Source organism: Microtus ochrogaster, chromosome 10, assembly GCF_000317375.1.
Source record: "Microtus ochrogaster isolate Prairie Vole_2 chromosome 10, MicOch1.0, whole genome shotgun sequence".
NCBI classification, from domain to species: Eukaryota; Metazoa; Chordata; class Mammalia; order Rodentia; family Cricetidae; genus Microtus; species Microtus ochrogaster.
This window is the reverse complement of record NC_022016.1, coordinates 36032944-36048348: the sequence shown is the minus strand read 5'-3', so window position 1 is coordinate 36048348 and position 15405 is coordinate 36032944. Positions and strand designations below refer to the sequence as shown.

The window sequence follows — 15405 nt, the reverse complement described above, 5'->3', positions numbered from 1 at the left end:
GTTGGCATTCAGAAATCATAATCAGCCGTGTGGTGGTGGCACGCACCTTTAATCCTAGCACTCGGGAGGTGGAGGCAGGCGAATCTCTGTGAGTTTGAGACCAGCTTGGTTTATAAGAGCTAGTTCCGGGACAGGCTCCAAAGCTACAGAGAAACTAAAAAAAAAACCTGTCTCAAAAAAAAAAAAAACCAAACTAAACAACAACAACAACAAATCCCTGGAACAGAATTCAGACTCTGCAAAGGATTAGTTGTATGACCCGAAATCCATAAATGTTCAAGTCTCTTACATACTTTAAATCATATCTAGATACTCATGACACTTGCGACAATGTAAATCCTATGTAACTAGTTCTTATACTGTACTTGAGAGCAATTACAAGAAAAAGACAGTATATGTTCAGTATGATTACTTTTCTCCCAAATATTTTGATTAGGTAATGAAATATACAGAGCAGAACCTCAGATAGATGGAGAGCTGACTGCATATAAATTTATTGAATATAGCATAAAACATGTATAACATAAATTAATGTACAAGACGGGGATAGACTTTTCTTCTCATTTCCATTTTGTGTTTTGAGATTCCTGCTCCTTGGTGGGAACAGTGTTCTAATGTCAGCACAGGCCCCTTAGTTTGGAATCAAGTCTCAATGGTTTAAATATTGTGACGGCGCTACTGAGTGAGTGTGAGCAAGCTGGGTCACTTGAATCCATTAGCTGTCCCTGGGGAAAAAATGCCGTGCACAGAACATACCAATAGGTAAAAGGAAGCCAGCAAGCTCTGGGCATGCTAAGAAAGCCTGAGAGCTGTCTCCTTGTCCTCACCTGAGCATCATCCCAGCCCGTAAGGTAGATGTTGTAGCTGAGGAAGTCAGCGTTATTCCTTTCCTGCATTTGGGTCTCCAGCAGCTGCAGCAGGTCTGCAAACCACTCAAAGGCATGTGTGTCCCTGCACAGCCAGTAGAAGTAGATCTGGAAAAGGAGGGGACACAGATGGGATTATATAAGAGGTAGTCTTTATCACCTTCAAAGAATGGGTTTCTAATGCTCTCAACCTTTTCATGATGCCCACAAGGCCTAGAAACAGGGTTTCAGAAATCTGATGGTATTTGTCATTGTTTCAAGACAGGCTCTTTAATATGGAGCTGGTTCCAAACTCGGCATCCTCCTGTTTCTGCCTCTCAAGTGCTGGGGTTACAGATGTGTATTACCACACTGTGGACTTATTATACAAACCTTCTTTGTCCTTCAAGCACAAAGATCAGGAAGTAGCAATTGGAAACTACTGGAGAGTTGGTTCAGTGGGTTAAGAGTGCTTTCTGCTCTTCCAGGGGATGAAATTCTGTTCCCAGCACCCATGTCAAGTGGCTCACAACTGCCTGGTAGTGTTTCTCAAGGGCATCTGCACTCTTCTAGCCTCTAGCAGCACCTCTATATATCTGGCACACACACGCATGAGTGTGTGTGCGCACGCATGTACACACACAGATGAGCACACACATAAATTAAAATAAATATTTAAAAGTAAATCAATAAATTGATGGTTTAGTTAATATATAGCTAATCCCCATCTTGTGGTTCTCTAGCTTCCCTGTGTCAGATGCTACTTCTCTCCCAGAATTCCTGGCTTCCTATGTATCTGCTCTGAAAATTACCAAAGAAATCAACACAGTGGCTACTATAGGACTTCCCTGCCTGGGACTGCCAACCCCCCCACCAAGTTCCTAAGGGGAAAATTAGTTTTACTCATACCTTTGTCATATAGAAAAAAAATTAGATAAAAGAATGAAATATGAAGCTAACCTCAATCTTAACAGTTACTAGAATAATCTGAGATTTACCAAGACGTCTTTCATCAAGTAATTGACAGGGAACAATCCCCTAGGAATTTATCCCCAAGAGACATCCACAGGCAAGTAAAAAGTTCCACGACTCCCACCTTATTCTGCTAAACAGCAGTATTGAAAAGCTGAAAATAGAGTCAGTATCATTATATAATCTAATATCATTATATAAGGTAGGATGGGGCTCAGTCATTAAAAAAATAGAAAAAATTAAAAACAGAAAAAATGTTTTCTCAAGTTTGTTGAATTTATAATACTGCTAAACAAATACAGCATGTTACTTTTGTTAACTGGTCTGTTTATATGCAAGCACACAAATTTATCTGACAATCCTCTGAGGAGAAGTCCGCCTCTCTGCAGTCACTCAAACCTCTCCCCCACTTGCCCTGACATATGAAAGCCTTGCATTTCAGCATGGGATCTAATCTAGCCCCTCCAGAGAATAAGAGGAACTTACCTTCTTGAGCCTCAGATTTGTGGCATTATTGCAATATTTGTACCAGACAGACTTGAGAATGGAGGCAAAAGGCGTGACTCCGATCCCCGCTCCCACTAGCATCACCACTTCATAGCTGAACACATCTTCACTGGCTGTGCCAAAGGGCCCATCAACTGCTATCCTGAACGGAAAGGGAAAGGGATAGTTGTAGGTGTTCCTTAATCTGCACAGGAAGTAGAATACATGCTGTTGCTGGACATGTGTGCTATGCTGAATCTGCTGAGATAGTGTATGTATGGGGAGTCTCTATAAAATGGCTTTCCTGTAAGTCATTTAATGCCACCACTGGGGCTGAAAGTAAGACTAGAAATGATTATCTAACTGAAAACCTTTACTAGCTTACCATGAGCTTTTTCCCATTTTTTCTCCTTTCTCTCTCCACCCAACACATACACACACACACACACACACACACACACACACACACACACACACACACACCTACCTTTAGATTTATTTTCATTGTGTATGGATGTTTGCCTGCATGTATGTCTGTGAACCAGGTGCATACCTGGTACTCATAGAGGCTAGAAAAAGGATCGTGATAGTGAGTCCCCTGTAACTGGAGTTAAATAGTTGTGAGTGCTTAGAATCAAACCCAGGTCTTCTGGAAGCACAGCCAGTACTCTTAATGGCTGAGCCATCTCTCCAGCTCACCTTTGTCTCTTGTTATGGAGAAGTATATCTGATTTTTGCTATGATGATGATGATGATGATGTGTGTGTGTGTGTGTGTGTGTGTGTGTGTGTGTGTGTGAGTGTGTGTGTGTGCGCATTTGCCAAAGTACACATGAGAAACTTTCAGGAGTTTCTCTTCTTCAACCATTTAATCCAGGAGGACAGGGAATGGACTCAGGACATCTGGTCTGCACAGCAAGCTCTATTACTCATCAAGCCATATGGGAAGCCCCTTGGGTTTTTTGCTTGTTCATTTGTTTGTTTGTTTGTTTTGTTTTTTAAAACCAATCTCAAGCAGCCCAGGCTGGCCTCAAAAGTTTCTGTGTTATCTGGGAGGACCTTGAACTCCTGATCCCCCTGCTTCCACTTCCCAAGTATTGGAATTATAGGCATGGGCCCCATGCCTGGCAGGGCAATCCAAATTTGAAATTCCTAATTGCATTACATATTAAGATAAGAATGTTTTACATAATAACATAGTGTTGAGTTGATAGGATCACTTTCCATTTGTTTATTCACGAAATAACTTGAAAAGCCTTTCTTTAGTGTCTACAGTGTCCCTAGTACTGTGTGAGACAAGTGGAGAGAAGGATGCAAAACAAATAATACTTTCAAACAAATGACATCATTTAAAATTTAAGAGTATCTCTGATATAATTTTTGTTTGTCAGAAAAAGTTAACATAACTTGGCCTTGACCCTTACATATTTAAAGAAAGTTGAGGTTATTACTAATACTTGATATCAATGCTTTCTAGTTTACCTAAGATATCTAAACATACGCATAAACATACCACATGCAATGGTAAACAGACATACACTATATTCTTTGAACCAATGTGCTTTGTCACTCAGGTGGTGAGATGGAGAATCACAACCATTTAGCATCATTTCTCCTAAACTCATGCACGTTTTCCATATGTGTTCTGTACTCACTTAGGTAGTTTCCAGGCATCTTGGAACTCTTGCTTATCACAGCCACAAGCATTGAACAGCCCTTCTGTCCAGTCTCCCACAATACGGATATGAATGCTAAAAAAGTCTTCCTCAGGCGCAGAGGTCAGGGTGAATGGGTGCCATTCCAGCTTGGACACCTTAGGACACTTGACAAAAATGTACTGTCCCACCTCCATCTTGAATCCTTTCTTCTTCATCTGAAGCTCAATGGTTTTGAAAGGGTGAGTGACCACCTATGGAATAAAACATGACCCCGAAAATTACGTGTCACCAAAACATTTGCACTTTTAGGATTCATATGGATAAAATAATTAAGATGCCCTAACTGTGCTTCTTTTTAAAAGACCAACACAGAAGCAGATATATCTGTCATTTGGGATTTGTCCTCAATTATAGACTTTGGCTAAGGATGGACTGAAGGATGGGCACAAAGTCCTAGTTTTCTCTCTTCAGTCTGAGACAGCTCCAGCTCTCCCTTGTAGGATCAGCTGACATTGCAGCTGTAACCACAGTGGGCACCAGGTCAACTCCTCTCTCTTCCTCATTTTACCTTTCTAAATGTTTTAACTGTTTTTCTCTTGTTTGTTTTGAGATATGGTTTCTGTATGTAGCCCAGGGTAGCTTGTAACTCGTGATGTAGCCCAAACTGCCCTTGAGTTCAGGCTCTCCTTCTTCAACTTCCTGATTACTGGGATCATATGAACGTGCTACCACATCTGGTTTAACTTTCATTATGAATATAGGCCCTGAGAACACACTCCTAATAAGTCTTTTACGTACATTTCTGTTTCACAGTCTCTAGCAGGAAATGAAAACTATCCGTCAGTTGTGATTTTTCTCTCTCTCAGATGCTAAAAAAGGCACAAAAAAAATAGAAAGAAAAGTTTCTAGTTCATTCTTTCTGTCTTCCCTGGTCATGAGAGAGGGCGTTGGCAGATAGACAGAACATAGAGATTTCACTAACTAGATATATTACAACAGCTCCCAAATGAAGTTAACCATACTGTCTGTTCTTGTACTGAATCACACCTTAACATGCCCTGCTTCTGCACTTCTCCTCCCAGAGAGAACGCCATCCATCTCTCCCCAAGTCAGGCACTATATTTATTCTCCCTATACACAACAGTCCATTTAAGGTCTATCTGAATTATCCAAATCTAGTAAATAGATAGCTAACTCTAAAACAGAACAGAATAAGGGAAACAGAAAGTAGATCCTCTTTCTTGTCAAAAGGATATTGTCACTTCCAGGTCTATTTCAGCACTACAGCAATGCTCTGGAATCAACCTAACTGTGGCAACAATGACTGGATAAAGAAAATGTGCCACATTTTCACAGTAGATGGCTATTAAAAGCTTTAAAAGGGTGGCATCTGGCCATGTACAACACGAATCTGAATGACGTAAGTGAAATAAGCCAGACACGAATGCAGCATAAACTCACTCATACGATGAATGCGAGAGAGTTCAGCGCATAGAAATTGAGTGTAAGAGGGTGGGTGGCAAAGGATAAGGGGAGCAGGGCTGCAGGAGGCATGGGAGTTCATAGGTACTGACTTGCAGTCAGGTAGAATGACTAGGTTGTGGTGTTCTGGTGCTGAATGGTAGGTTGCATATGTCAAGACTTCTGGGAGACTGGGCATTTTTATAACAGTGAAATCATGTATGTTTGACTTGAAAGCTGTGCTACTGTTTTACTTGGTTACACAGGTATAACACAGGGGAACACTACATTGTAGCTTATAAAGATATACAGTTATGAGCTAACTGAAAATGAAGTCAAACTTAAAACCAAATGGAAAGGTAATGTACTGCTCAAAGACACCTACCATACCTAGAAGAATTTCAGAGGTACAAGTCCAGACAACTCAAAGGACATCAAAGGAGGGAAAATTCTAGAGAATGGAAACAGCTTTTCCGAGCATGAGAAACTTCAGAAATGTGAGGACTGCTACTCATAAAAGTTACTATTAAGGCTGCAGCCAAGTGCCAAAGTACATGCTTAGCATATGTGATGCCTGAGTTTAACCTGTAGAACCACCAAAACATTGTAAAACATTTTCAAAACTTGGGATTTAAGAGTATCTCATACGACAAGGCTGCAAACAACTTCCTCTGCTCTGAAATACAGAATTGGAAAGCATCATTTTGAATAGAGAAAATTATGTTGAAAATTGTTTACCATGTTGTAATTTTGTGTAATAAAAACAGTTCTTTCATGTTGCAGTTTTATTACTATACACACAAGGAGACTTTAACAAAGGGCATTTTAGTAGACAGCACTCTCATTGGAGGATTTTTAGATAACCCCTGTTTCTTGTATTTCATGAGAAGAAAGTGAATGTTTATTTTCTTCACAAGATAACAAATTTACCCTAGAAATACATTAAAGAGAAATATTTGTCTGGTTTGGTCATTTCTTATTTATGAATGGAAAAAAAATTGTGGCAGGCATCTTTGTCAATTTCTAGACTTTTAAAAATAATACAATATACATAACATAAAAGGAGAGCCGTTGCATGTTCCTACATTGCAAAACTCTCAATGCCAGCAGGACTAGCTCTAGTATGACTCTCCATAGGTATCAACTGAAATAAGTTACAAGGAAGACAGAAGGAATTTTTGTGTCTTTCAAAACATAACCTACAATAGGCTTTTTGTAAATCCTTTTTGAAATGAATTGATCATAATTAAATTTTATTTGACAAAACAATCTTGTTGGGTATTTACTGTAACAAGGAATTTTCCTATCTATCTATCTATCTATCTATCTATCTATCTATCTATCTATCTATCTATCATCTATCATCTATCTATCTGATAGTCTATCTAATTGTATATCTCTCTCTTTATTTCATAAGGAAAAACAAAACATAGGAAAACAGAGAAAAAGCACTCCAGACTTGGAGCCTGGAGACCAAGTGCAAGGTAAAAATTATGTCTTAATCCACTTGATATATTGAACACTGCAGCATTAATACACTGTGGTTACTTATAAAGAATAGAAAAAGGAACTAGAAAGGTCTTTCAACCTCCTTTATATGCTTCTTGCTGTTTTTAGTATCTGAAAGTTTTTGTCTCACTAATACATGTGTGTGTGGAGGCAGGTATCATAAAAAGTGATACGTTATAGTGTCCCCACTTAAAGGCCAATTCATTTCATCATTAAGTGAAATTCATTCAAATAAACTGTAGGGTTTCTGTTTTCAGTTTAATAAAAATAACATGGCAAAGAGATCTTTTTGAACATCAATGTAGAGAATATGAGGAGACATGCCCATGTGATACTTAGCTACTAAGAATTCCGACATGAGTGAATACCTTGGTGATGACCACCTTCTGTTGTGATCGCCAAAACCGGACCAGCCTCTCACAGAGATACAGGAACATGGGACCCACTATCCATTTCCAAGTCTGTAATTGCATCAAATACAAAATGAGATGTGTTTAGGGGAGTGGTGACAGCTAGTTAAATATTAAGAAGAAGAAATCATTTTACAAGCCAGGCTAACCTCTGTAAGCTTGTTTAAGTATTTACTACTGATGAGCAGTTTTTTTAAAAATAAAACATAATATAGTAAACTATCAAATGTTAAGATAAAGTGTAAAGTCAGTAAAACAGACATTGGGGTAATATGTTGTATGATCTGTAGCTGTGGTGTGAGGCTTTCCAAAGAAGACTTTCCTACACGAATGGGATTTCCTCTCAGTGTTACAACCAAAGTTGGACTAGCTACAACAGAGGACAGACGGTCCCAGAGTGAACCTGACTCTTTTCAGCAACACGAGATTTTTTTTAATCCAACGTTGCAATTGTTTTCTCCCAGCCATTGAGTCTCCAATTAATCTTTTTCAAGATGACGAATTTTGTGCAAGACTTCAGCTGTCTTCCTCAGCATTATGGTAAACTCTAGGAGCTATGCAGTGCTTTTGCTGAAGGGACACACATGAAGATTCTAAAGCTTCTATCTAAGTCTCTGATTAGAATATGGAAATTGCTTCATAGATTTTTAGTCTCCATATCAACATTTAGGCCCAACAGTTCTACCAGTTGGATTCCTAATCTAATATTTGGAGTACCAAAAATTAGAAATATCTAAAATTTAATTTTCTAGAATGGAATCTGAAGTAGAAAATAAGAGCCATGTTCCTCATGTATTCTGGTTGGTTTTGTTATTGTTTTTCTTGTCAACTTGACACAAGCTAGTTATCTTGGAGAGGAATCTCAATTGAGAAAATGCTTCCATCCAGATTTCCAAGACTGTAGGGCATTTTCTTGATTGCTGATTGATGAGAGAGGGCCCAGCTCATTGTGGGCAATGTAACACTTGGCCTGGTGGTCCTGGTCTCTGTAAGAAAGCAGACCGAGCAAGCCAGGAGAAGCAAGCCAGTAAAAGCAAGCCAGTAAGCAGTACCCTTCCATGGCCTCTGCATTAGTTCCTGCCTTGTGTTCTTGCCTTCACTTCCTTCAGTGATGGAGTGTGACCTGAGAGTTATAAGCTGAAATAAACCATATTTTTGACATTATATTGTTGGAAAAATTAAAAATACTCAGATTCTTCACACCACTATTCAAAAGTGAAGAATATCTGTAACAGAGGTATGGAGTATTCTTTTGGTCTACCTCATCTTTATAAGATGGATATTTAAAAGTCTTCCATCTATTTCCTGGTTGATACCATAGAGTGACATTTAATGGCACTATACTTGGACATTTCCTTTGATAGCCTCAGAAACCTAGAAGTAATTTTGTGACTGTTGCCTGCAAAGATAGTAGAACTCACTCTAGCTGTCATCAAGGAACTGTGCCTCCCATAGCCCATAAACTAACTAAAAATAAGGTTTGTTTTGTACGCTTTCTATTAATGGCTGAATATAGTAGGGGCAAGTCACTGCTGAGTCAGCTTGATTTCATTTATGAACAAGGATACTCAAAAACATTAAGCTGCTTTAGAGTGATGGGCATAGTAAAAGAATATTCCCATGCCAACAGGAGAAAATGGGATAGATTTGTCTTTATGTTATACAATGAAGGAGAGTTATAATGCTAGTTATACAAAAGAGTTAGAGCACTAGTCAGAAGCCCGAGACAAATGTTGACTTTTGTTTCATTTTACAACAGTGGCTAGCACAGCAACCAACAGATTATAATGTCTACCAATGGAAAGAAAGATAACATGAAGATTATAAAGCTTGCTTTATGGGGCAGAGATATCGAAGACCACCCAGAGTGGAGTTCAGAAGAACTCTCTATGGGAGAAAGCAAGAGTTTCACCTTGTTTCCCTGTTTGCCCTTGCCTTGCCTCTCCTCTTTCACAAGGTGACTGCCTTTGGTGTTTGTATGATTTTGGCTGTGCAACCTTTGTCATCCTGATAGATAGGATCCTCTGATGAATAAAGGCAGCCCAATGTGCTAATTCATCTGTTTTCTTAACAGTTCTGAAGCCATATAGAATGCCATATAGACTTCCCGGTAACCAAAGAGATCCACAGCTCCTTATAGGTGGATCATTTGAGCCATGCAACTCATATCAGGATAGAATCCCTAAGTGCACCTCTGAAAATCATTAACTGATATTATTGTGATCTTCATAGCCAGAAGAAGAGGAGGAGATAATGGTGGTGGTAGTGGTGGCTCTTAAGCCCAAAGAGCAATTTAAAATCATTGCTTTCCAACTTCATTCTAGGACATTGACAACAGATCAATGTAAAGTTTGTTTTTCAAGAAAAAGTTCTAGCCAATTCACATAGTAAAGTATCTATAACAATATTTGTACCTGTTTCTTAAACCTACCAGTAATAGTGCTTTAAAAGAAATAATAAAAATACATACCATAGGAGGGTTTCCAGAGAACTTGGGTACTGGGCACTGCTTTATTTTTCCCCAATCTGAGATTTTGTCTTCACAGAATTTTATATCATGCTCATTCAAACTATCTGTAGTCTGTCCACGTACAATTCGTCTGATGAATTAAAAAAAAAGTAAGTCTTCATCACTTACTAACGAGACAGTAAGCTGTTTGAGTGTTTTAGACCCTTGGAATTCAGGGCCTCATATATGCTAGGCAAGCACTCTAACAATGAGCTTACATTTACAATAACCCTTACATTTCCTCCTTGAAGATTGGATTTAGTGACCAATGGACATGGCATGGGAAGAGCAGGAGTCTGAGGAATAGTAATTACAAAAGATCTTTATTCTCTAGTTCCCATAGGGAATAAATAAATAATAAAAAAATACGGTTTTTCTCCTTGTGCTCTAAATAATAGGAGCAAAAGTCTGCAAATCAGAATTTCAAATCCAGTTCAATCGTTACCTAGCCATGAGATCCCGAGCAACCACTTAACCAGTGTAAATAGCGACTGTGACTTAGATAGAGACTACGGCAAACACATCTCTGTCTAATCCAAAGGAAGACAGCTCTCTGTGCCACTCTCCAAACAGGAAGTGGTGGGGTTGGTAAAGGAGGGAGAGGAAGTAATGCCTCACTTTTGTAGGATTCTCTGAGATAGCTGGATTGTGAGCGAGTTTCACCTTAAGACACTGTTACTTTAGGGGACTCAGGAGATTGTTCATCCCACAGATTTCTCAGTGCTTAGAAAGAGTTTATGAGGGTTTCAAATCGGGAAGTAGGCTAAGAATGCACATAGAAGGTGGCCCCAGTTGCTTCTTCTCATCCTTCCTCTTTTCACTCTCAAGACTTGCTCACCCCTAGCTGACTTGGCTTGAGTTTTGCATATTGACTTTCCCCCACCCTTATGTTCCTGGAACTCTATACCCATCATGGAACTTCCCTGGGCTTGGCTCTTCTGTGCAGGTGGTATAAAAGAGTAGAAAAATGAAACCTGATATTAAAGCAGATTTTCCCAAGCATACAGTCTAGCACCGTGTATCTTTATGGGAGTGCTCAGCACAGCCCACTCTAGAACACCTGTTCTCTAGGCTACACACCACTTGGGAGTGGTTCATCACATGTATTTTTACCATTTTTACTTTGGGGTTCCACATCTATACATTAGAGGAGTTAAAAGAAACATCGAATGTCAAGTTCTTAGCATTTGACATAGAGCTTGGTAGAAGTTATTACTTTTATCATATTCAAAAGTTGAAAGGCAATGCCCACGTGTTTTTCTAGCGGGCATTCCTCCACAGTTCTGCAGATAGATCCTCATACTCAGAAGGCAACCAGTAATGATTGTTTGCTTAAATCAAAACCAGTTGGACAACAGAAAACCTCTTCAACTGATTAATCACTAACTCTTTTACTTTGGGATTTTGCTTAACCTGCTTGTGATTTACCCATAGGAAACACTGTGGTGGACAGTCAAGAACCTACCAATGCTTTCAATAACGTATGGCCAGTATAGTACAGACTACCTTGCTTCTCTTTAGGTAGGAATTTGTAGTGGACAATCTACACAATCATACACAGTAGCCTTGAAACTAAACATAGACAGTTTATTTTATATATTGGGTATATGTTTCAAGCTTATTTTAAGTAGCTGCATTATGAATTAGATGGGTACAACAAGAAAGCAAAGATGTTGTTTCTTTTGACTGACCTCTGCTGTCCTATTACATCCCCTCAGCAGAAAGGATGACCATACAAAAGCAAGGAAGTCACTGTGCCTGTCACTGGGCAATACATCTAGACAGTGAACCCAAAGCCTTTGGCAATGGAGGTAGAAAACTCACTCAGCTCCATGGATGGCAAGGCCGATGAAGAAGATCACAAAGAGATGGTGTGTATACCAGAATACTTCAAAGTAAGACCTCCGGATGGTTTTCGTAGAGGATGTGATAATTAATATGAGACACAGTGTGATGACAACTCCGGTGATGCCAGCCAACCGAGTCACGGCCACGTAGAGGCCTCCTTCAGGGTTCTAGAAAATAGAAACATGCAGGCTCATAATTGCAGCAGTGTCACTATTAAAGCTGTTGTATAATTTATTTCCTGTCCCTTTGGCTATCCTCATCATAGCGCTCAGAGAGATATGGTGTTGAGGCTTCCAAATTTAAACTGTTAACATTGTTGAGGTGCCATGGATAAATAAGAACTATTACAATTACATTCTATGATTCTAATGGAGTTCAACTATAAAGAACTGGCCTAGTAAAAGTTGTCCTCAAAGTGTCTTATGTTCTCTATCTCTTTGGTTTGAAAAGGTCACAGTGCTTAGTTGGCTAATGAATTTAGAATAGATGCCATCTGAGGCTGGGCTTCACCATGCTGTATCCTGAGATGGCAGTTCATGGGCAAGTGACTTAGAAACAAGGTGTTCCAAGAGAAGCCGCTCAGCAAAGGCACAGCTCAGAGAAAAGGAGAAAGCCAGGCAAGGGGCAACTCACGGACAACATCTCACAGAGCTAGCTTTAACTTGACCTTAGAGATGTTCTCTCATTATGTCTATTTCATGAAACTGAAAATAAAATGGTAAAATGGTCAGATCTCTTAGCAGTTGGCAAAAGCAGGCCGTGATACACAGAGATACACAGGGTCAGGCTGAGGCTAGCCCTTGTGAGACTGACCCTATTTTGTTTGTTTGCTTTGCTTTGTTGTTGTTGTTTTTGTCTCCCATCTCAGAGAATTCTATTTAATAAGGCTGAGAGAATGTCGTACCCTCAGGCATGCACAAACCACTCTGAGAGTAAACTATACCTCAGAGTTTGGACTGACTAAAGGGGAAGAAGCTATACTTCAAGGCCTGCATTCATCAGTTACTTGCCAAAGGCATCTCAGGGAGAAGTACCTAAGCAGATCCTTTCAGATCTCATCCTTGGGCAGAGACACGGGGGGTGGGGGGGCTCAAGGCAGTCCTTAGAAGAGAAGACAGGCGAAAGAGTTGAGAAGGCAAATACTCTGGGGGAAGTTCAGACCCAATAAAAGGAAAATGGGACAGTATGACAATGTCAGCTCAACTAATATGGTCAAATTGTCATCCCTTAACCAGATTACAATCCCCAGTTCCGGAGAAGCTAGGTAACAAGGAGAACCCTAAGAGGAACACGTAGATCACCCTGGGAAGGGGAAATAGATAAGATCTCCTGGGTAAACTGGGGAGGGGGGGCAGTAGAGGGAAGAGGATGGAGGAACATGTGGGAACAGGATGGTAGAGTTGGGGGAGGGATGGAGAGGGAGAGCAATGAAAGAGAGATCTTGATAGAGGGAACTTTTATGGGGTTAGGGAGAAACCAGGCGCTAGGGAAATTCCCAGGAATCCACAAGGATGACCCCAGCTAAGACTCCCAGCAACAGTGGTGAGTGTGCCTGAAGTGACCTTTTCCTCCAATCAGATTGGCGAATACTCTGTCATCCCAGAGCCTTCATCCAGTAATTAATGGAAGCAGATGCAGAGATCCACAGCCAAGTGCCAGGCCGAGCTTGGGGAGTTCAATCAAAGAGAGGGAGGAGTATCATATGGGCAAGGGTGGGAGGCAGTCAAGATGATGATGGGGAAATCTACAGAGATAGCTTACCCGAACTAGTGGGAGTTCATGGACTCCAGACTCTCAGCTGGGGACCTGCATGGGACCTGAACTAAGTCCTCTGCATGTGAGTGACAGTTGTGTAGCTTTGTCTGTTTGAGGGGTCCCTGGCAGTGGGACTAGGATCTATCCCTGGTACATGGGTTGACTTTTTGGAGCCCATTCCCTATGATGGGTTGCCTTGCTCAGTCTTGATGCAGGGGAGAGGAGCTTGGTCTTGCAGCAACTTGCTGTGCCAGGCTTTGTTGACTCCCCATGGGAGGCCTTAATCCTTTCTGAGGAGTGGATGGGGGTGGGTTCGGTGGGGGAGACAGAGTGGGAGGAAGGGCAGGGGAGGGGGACTGTGCCTGTGGTTGGTATGTAAAATGAATACAAATTTTAAAAAATTGTCATCCTTATACATCACAATGCACAATGGAAAGAAAAATTGCCCACGGTATCACAAAAAAAGCATTTCTGAATCATTCCAGTTTTTCTTATGTCAGTTTGAATGTAAACATTTTGGAAAAATTGAAGTTTTTTTGCCTTGTAGATGTTTGTCTAACCTCAGAAAATGTGTTCAAAATTTAGTGGGGAACTTAACTATCTTCCTAAGCCACATGGTTCATAAAAATGGCCGGAGCTCCTTTCTAAGTGGAAGAAGCATCAGAAACTCATGGGATGAGAACCCATAGATACCATGGGGGTTCACAGGTGCCCACAAAAACAAAAGTAATTAAATAAATCTTAAAAAACAAGACCTTTCTGAAATCATGCTTGAGTTTAGACAAAACGTGGGTTCTTTACTTATTTCAGAGAGCCCTGTTCTTTTCTTTCTGCCTCCCAGAAAAATAAGTAAGACAGTAAGTAGTTCCAGAGCTAGCCCCAATTTTGGATCATATATGATTCATACAAATACTGGCTTTCTTTTTATTTTATTTTATTTTTATTTTCTAAAAAGGAAACAATATTTTCTTCATTATACTTATCAATCCAAGTTCCCACTCTCTCCCCTCCTCCCATTCTCTCCACTTAGCCCCCACCTCCATCCAATCCTTGGAGAGGATAAGACACATTGCTTTAGGGAAGGTTCAAAGCCCTCCCTACTATATTCAGGCTGAGCAAGGTATTCATTCAAAGATAATAGGCACCCAAAAAGCCAGTACATGCAGTAGGGATAAATGCTGGTGCCACTGCCAGTGGTCCCTCAGTCTGCCCTAGCCAAGCAACTGTCAACCACATTCAGAGGGACTAGTTTCGTCCTATGCTTGTTTCTTCCCAGTCTGGCTAGAGTTGGTGAGCTTCTATTAGCTCAGCTAAACTGTTTCAGTGGGTGAATCCATCATGGTCTTGACCTCTTTGTTCATATTCTCACTCCTCCCACTCTCTAACTGGACTTTAGGAGCTGAGTTCAGTGCTCTGATGCAGGTCTCTGCCTCCGTTTCCAGCAAATACTGGCTTTCTTAAATCTTCCCTCAAATCATCTAATATAAGCCTAAGTGGCCTAGCAAGTCCCTTATAACATCCTCTGCAGGTATACACTTGGACATCTTTAAGGCATGAAATCCCTTTCATTGTGGCAAATAGTAAAGCCAGTTTTGATTGCACATGAATCTCTTCTTTATTTTATTGTGTGCACAGTCATGGGTGAGTGTGAGTTCCTACAGGATCTGCATACAAAATTTCTCCAGGAGAGTCCAGGGATTCAGGAAATACCTGAGTAGTCTGTGCACATGCCACCAAGAGGGCTTACATTCTAAGCCATTGGCAAACTTTCATTGTTGACTTTAAAGGACAAATTATAGCTTTTCATTGTTCTCAGTTTTAATAGCCCAGAAAACATTTGAATCAGAAAAGAGGAGGCTTGGCGGATCTCTGTGAGTTCAAGACCAGCCTGGTCTACAGAGCTAGTTCCAGGACAGGCTCCAAAGCCACAGAGAAACCCTGTCTCGAAAAAAA

The 15405-nt window shown here is 40.4% G+C and overlaps 1 protein-coding gene across 2 annotated transcripts in view; it reads right to left on the bottom strand.

The window, feature by feature from the left end:
- Positions 1-15405, bottom strand: part of LOC101984745 (cytochrome b-245 heavy chain) — a 70005-nt gene that overhangs the window by 5968 nt on the left and 48632 nt on the right. For both annotated transcript variants that reach the window (XM_026782084.1, XM_005352835.2), the window contains 6 exons: positions 11674-11864; positions 9811-9940; positions 7299-7391; positions 3958-4211; positions 2304-2466; positions 828-974 (listed from right to left, as the gene is read on the bottom strand). In XM_026782084.1, coding sequence (XP_026637885.1) covers positions 828-974; positions 2304-2466; positions 3958-4211; positions 7299-7391; positions 9811-9940; positions 11674-11864 — 978 coding nt within the window. The remainder of the gene's footprint in view (positions 1-827; positions 975-2303; positions 2467-3957; positions 4212-7298; positions 7392-9810; positions 9941-11673; positions 11865-15405) is intronic.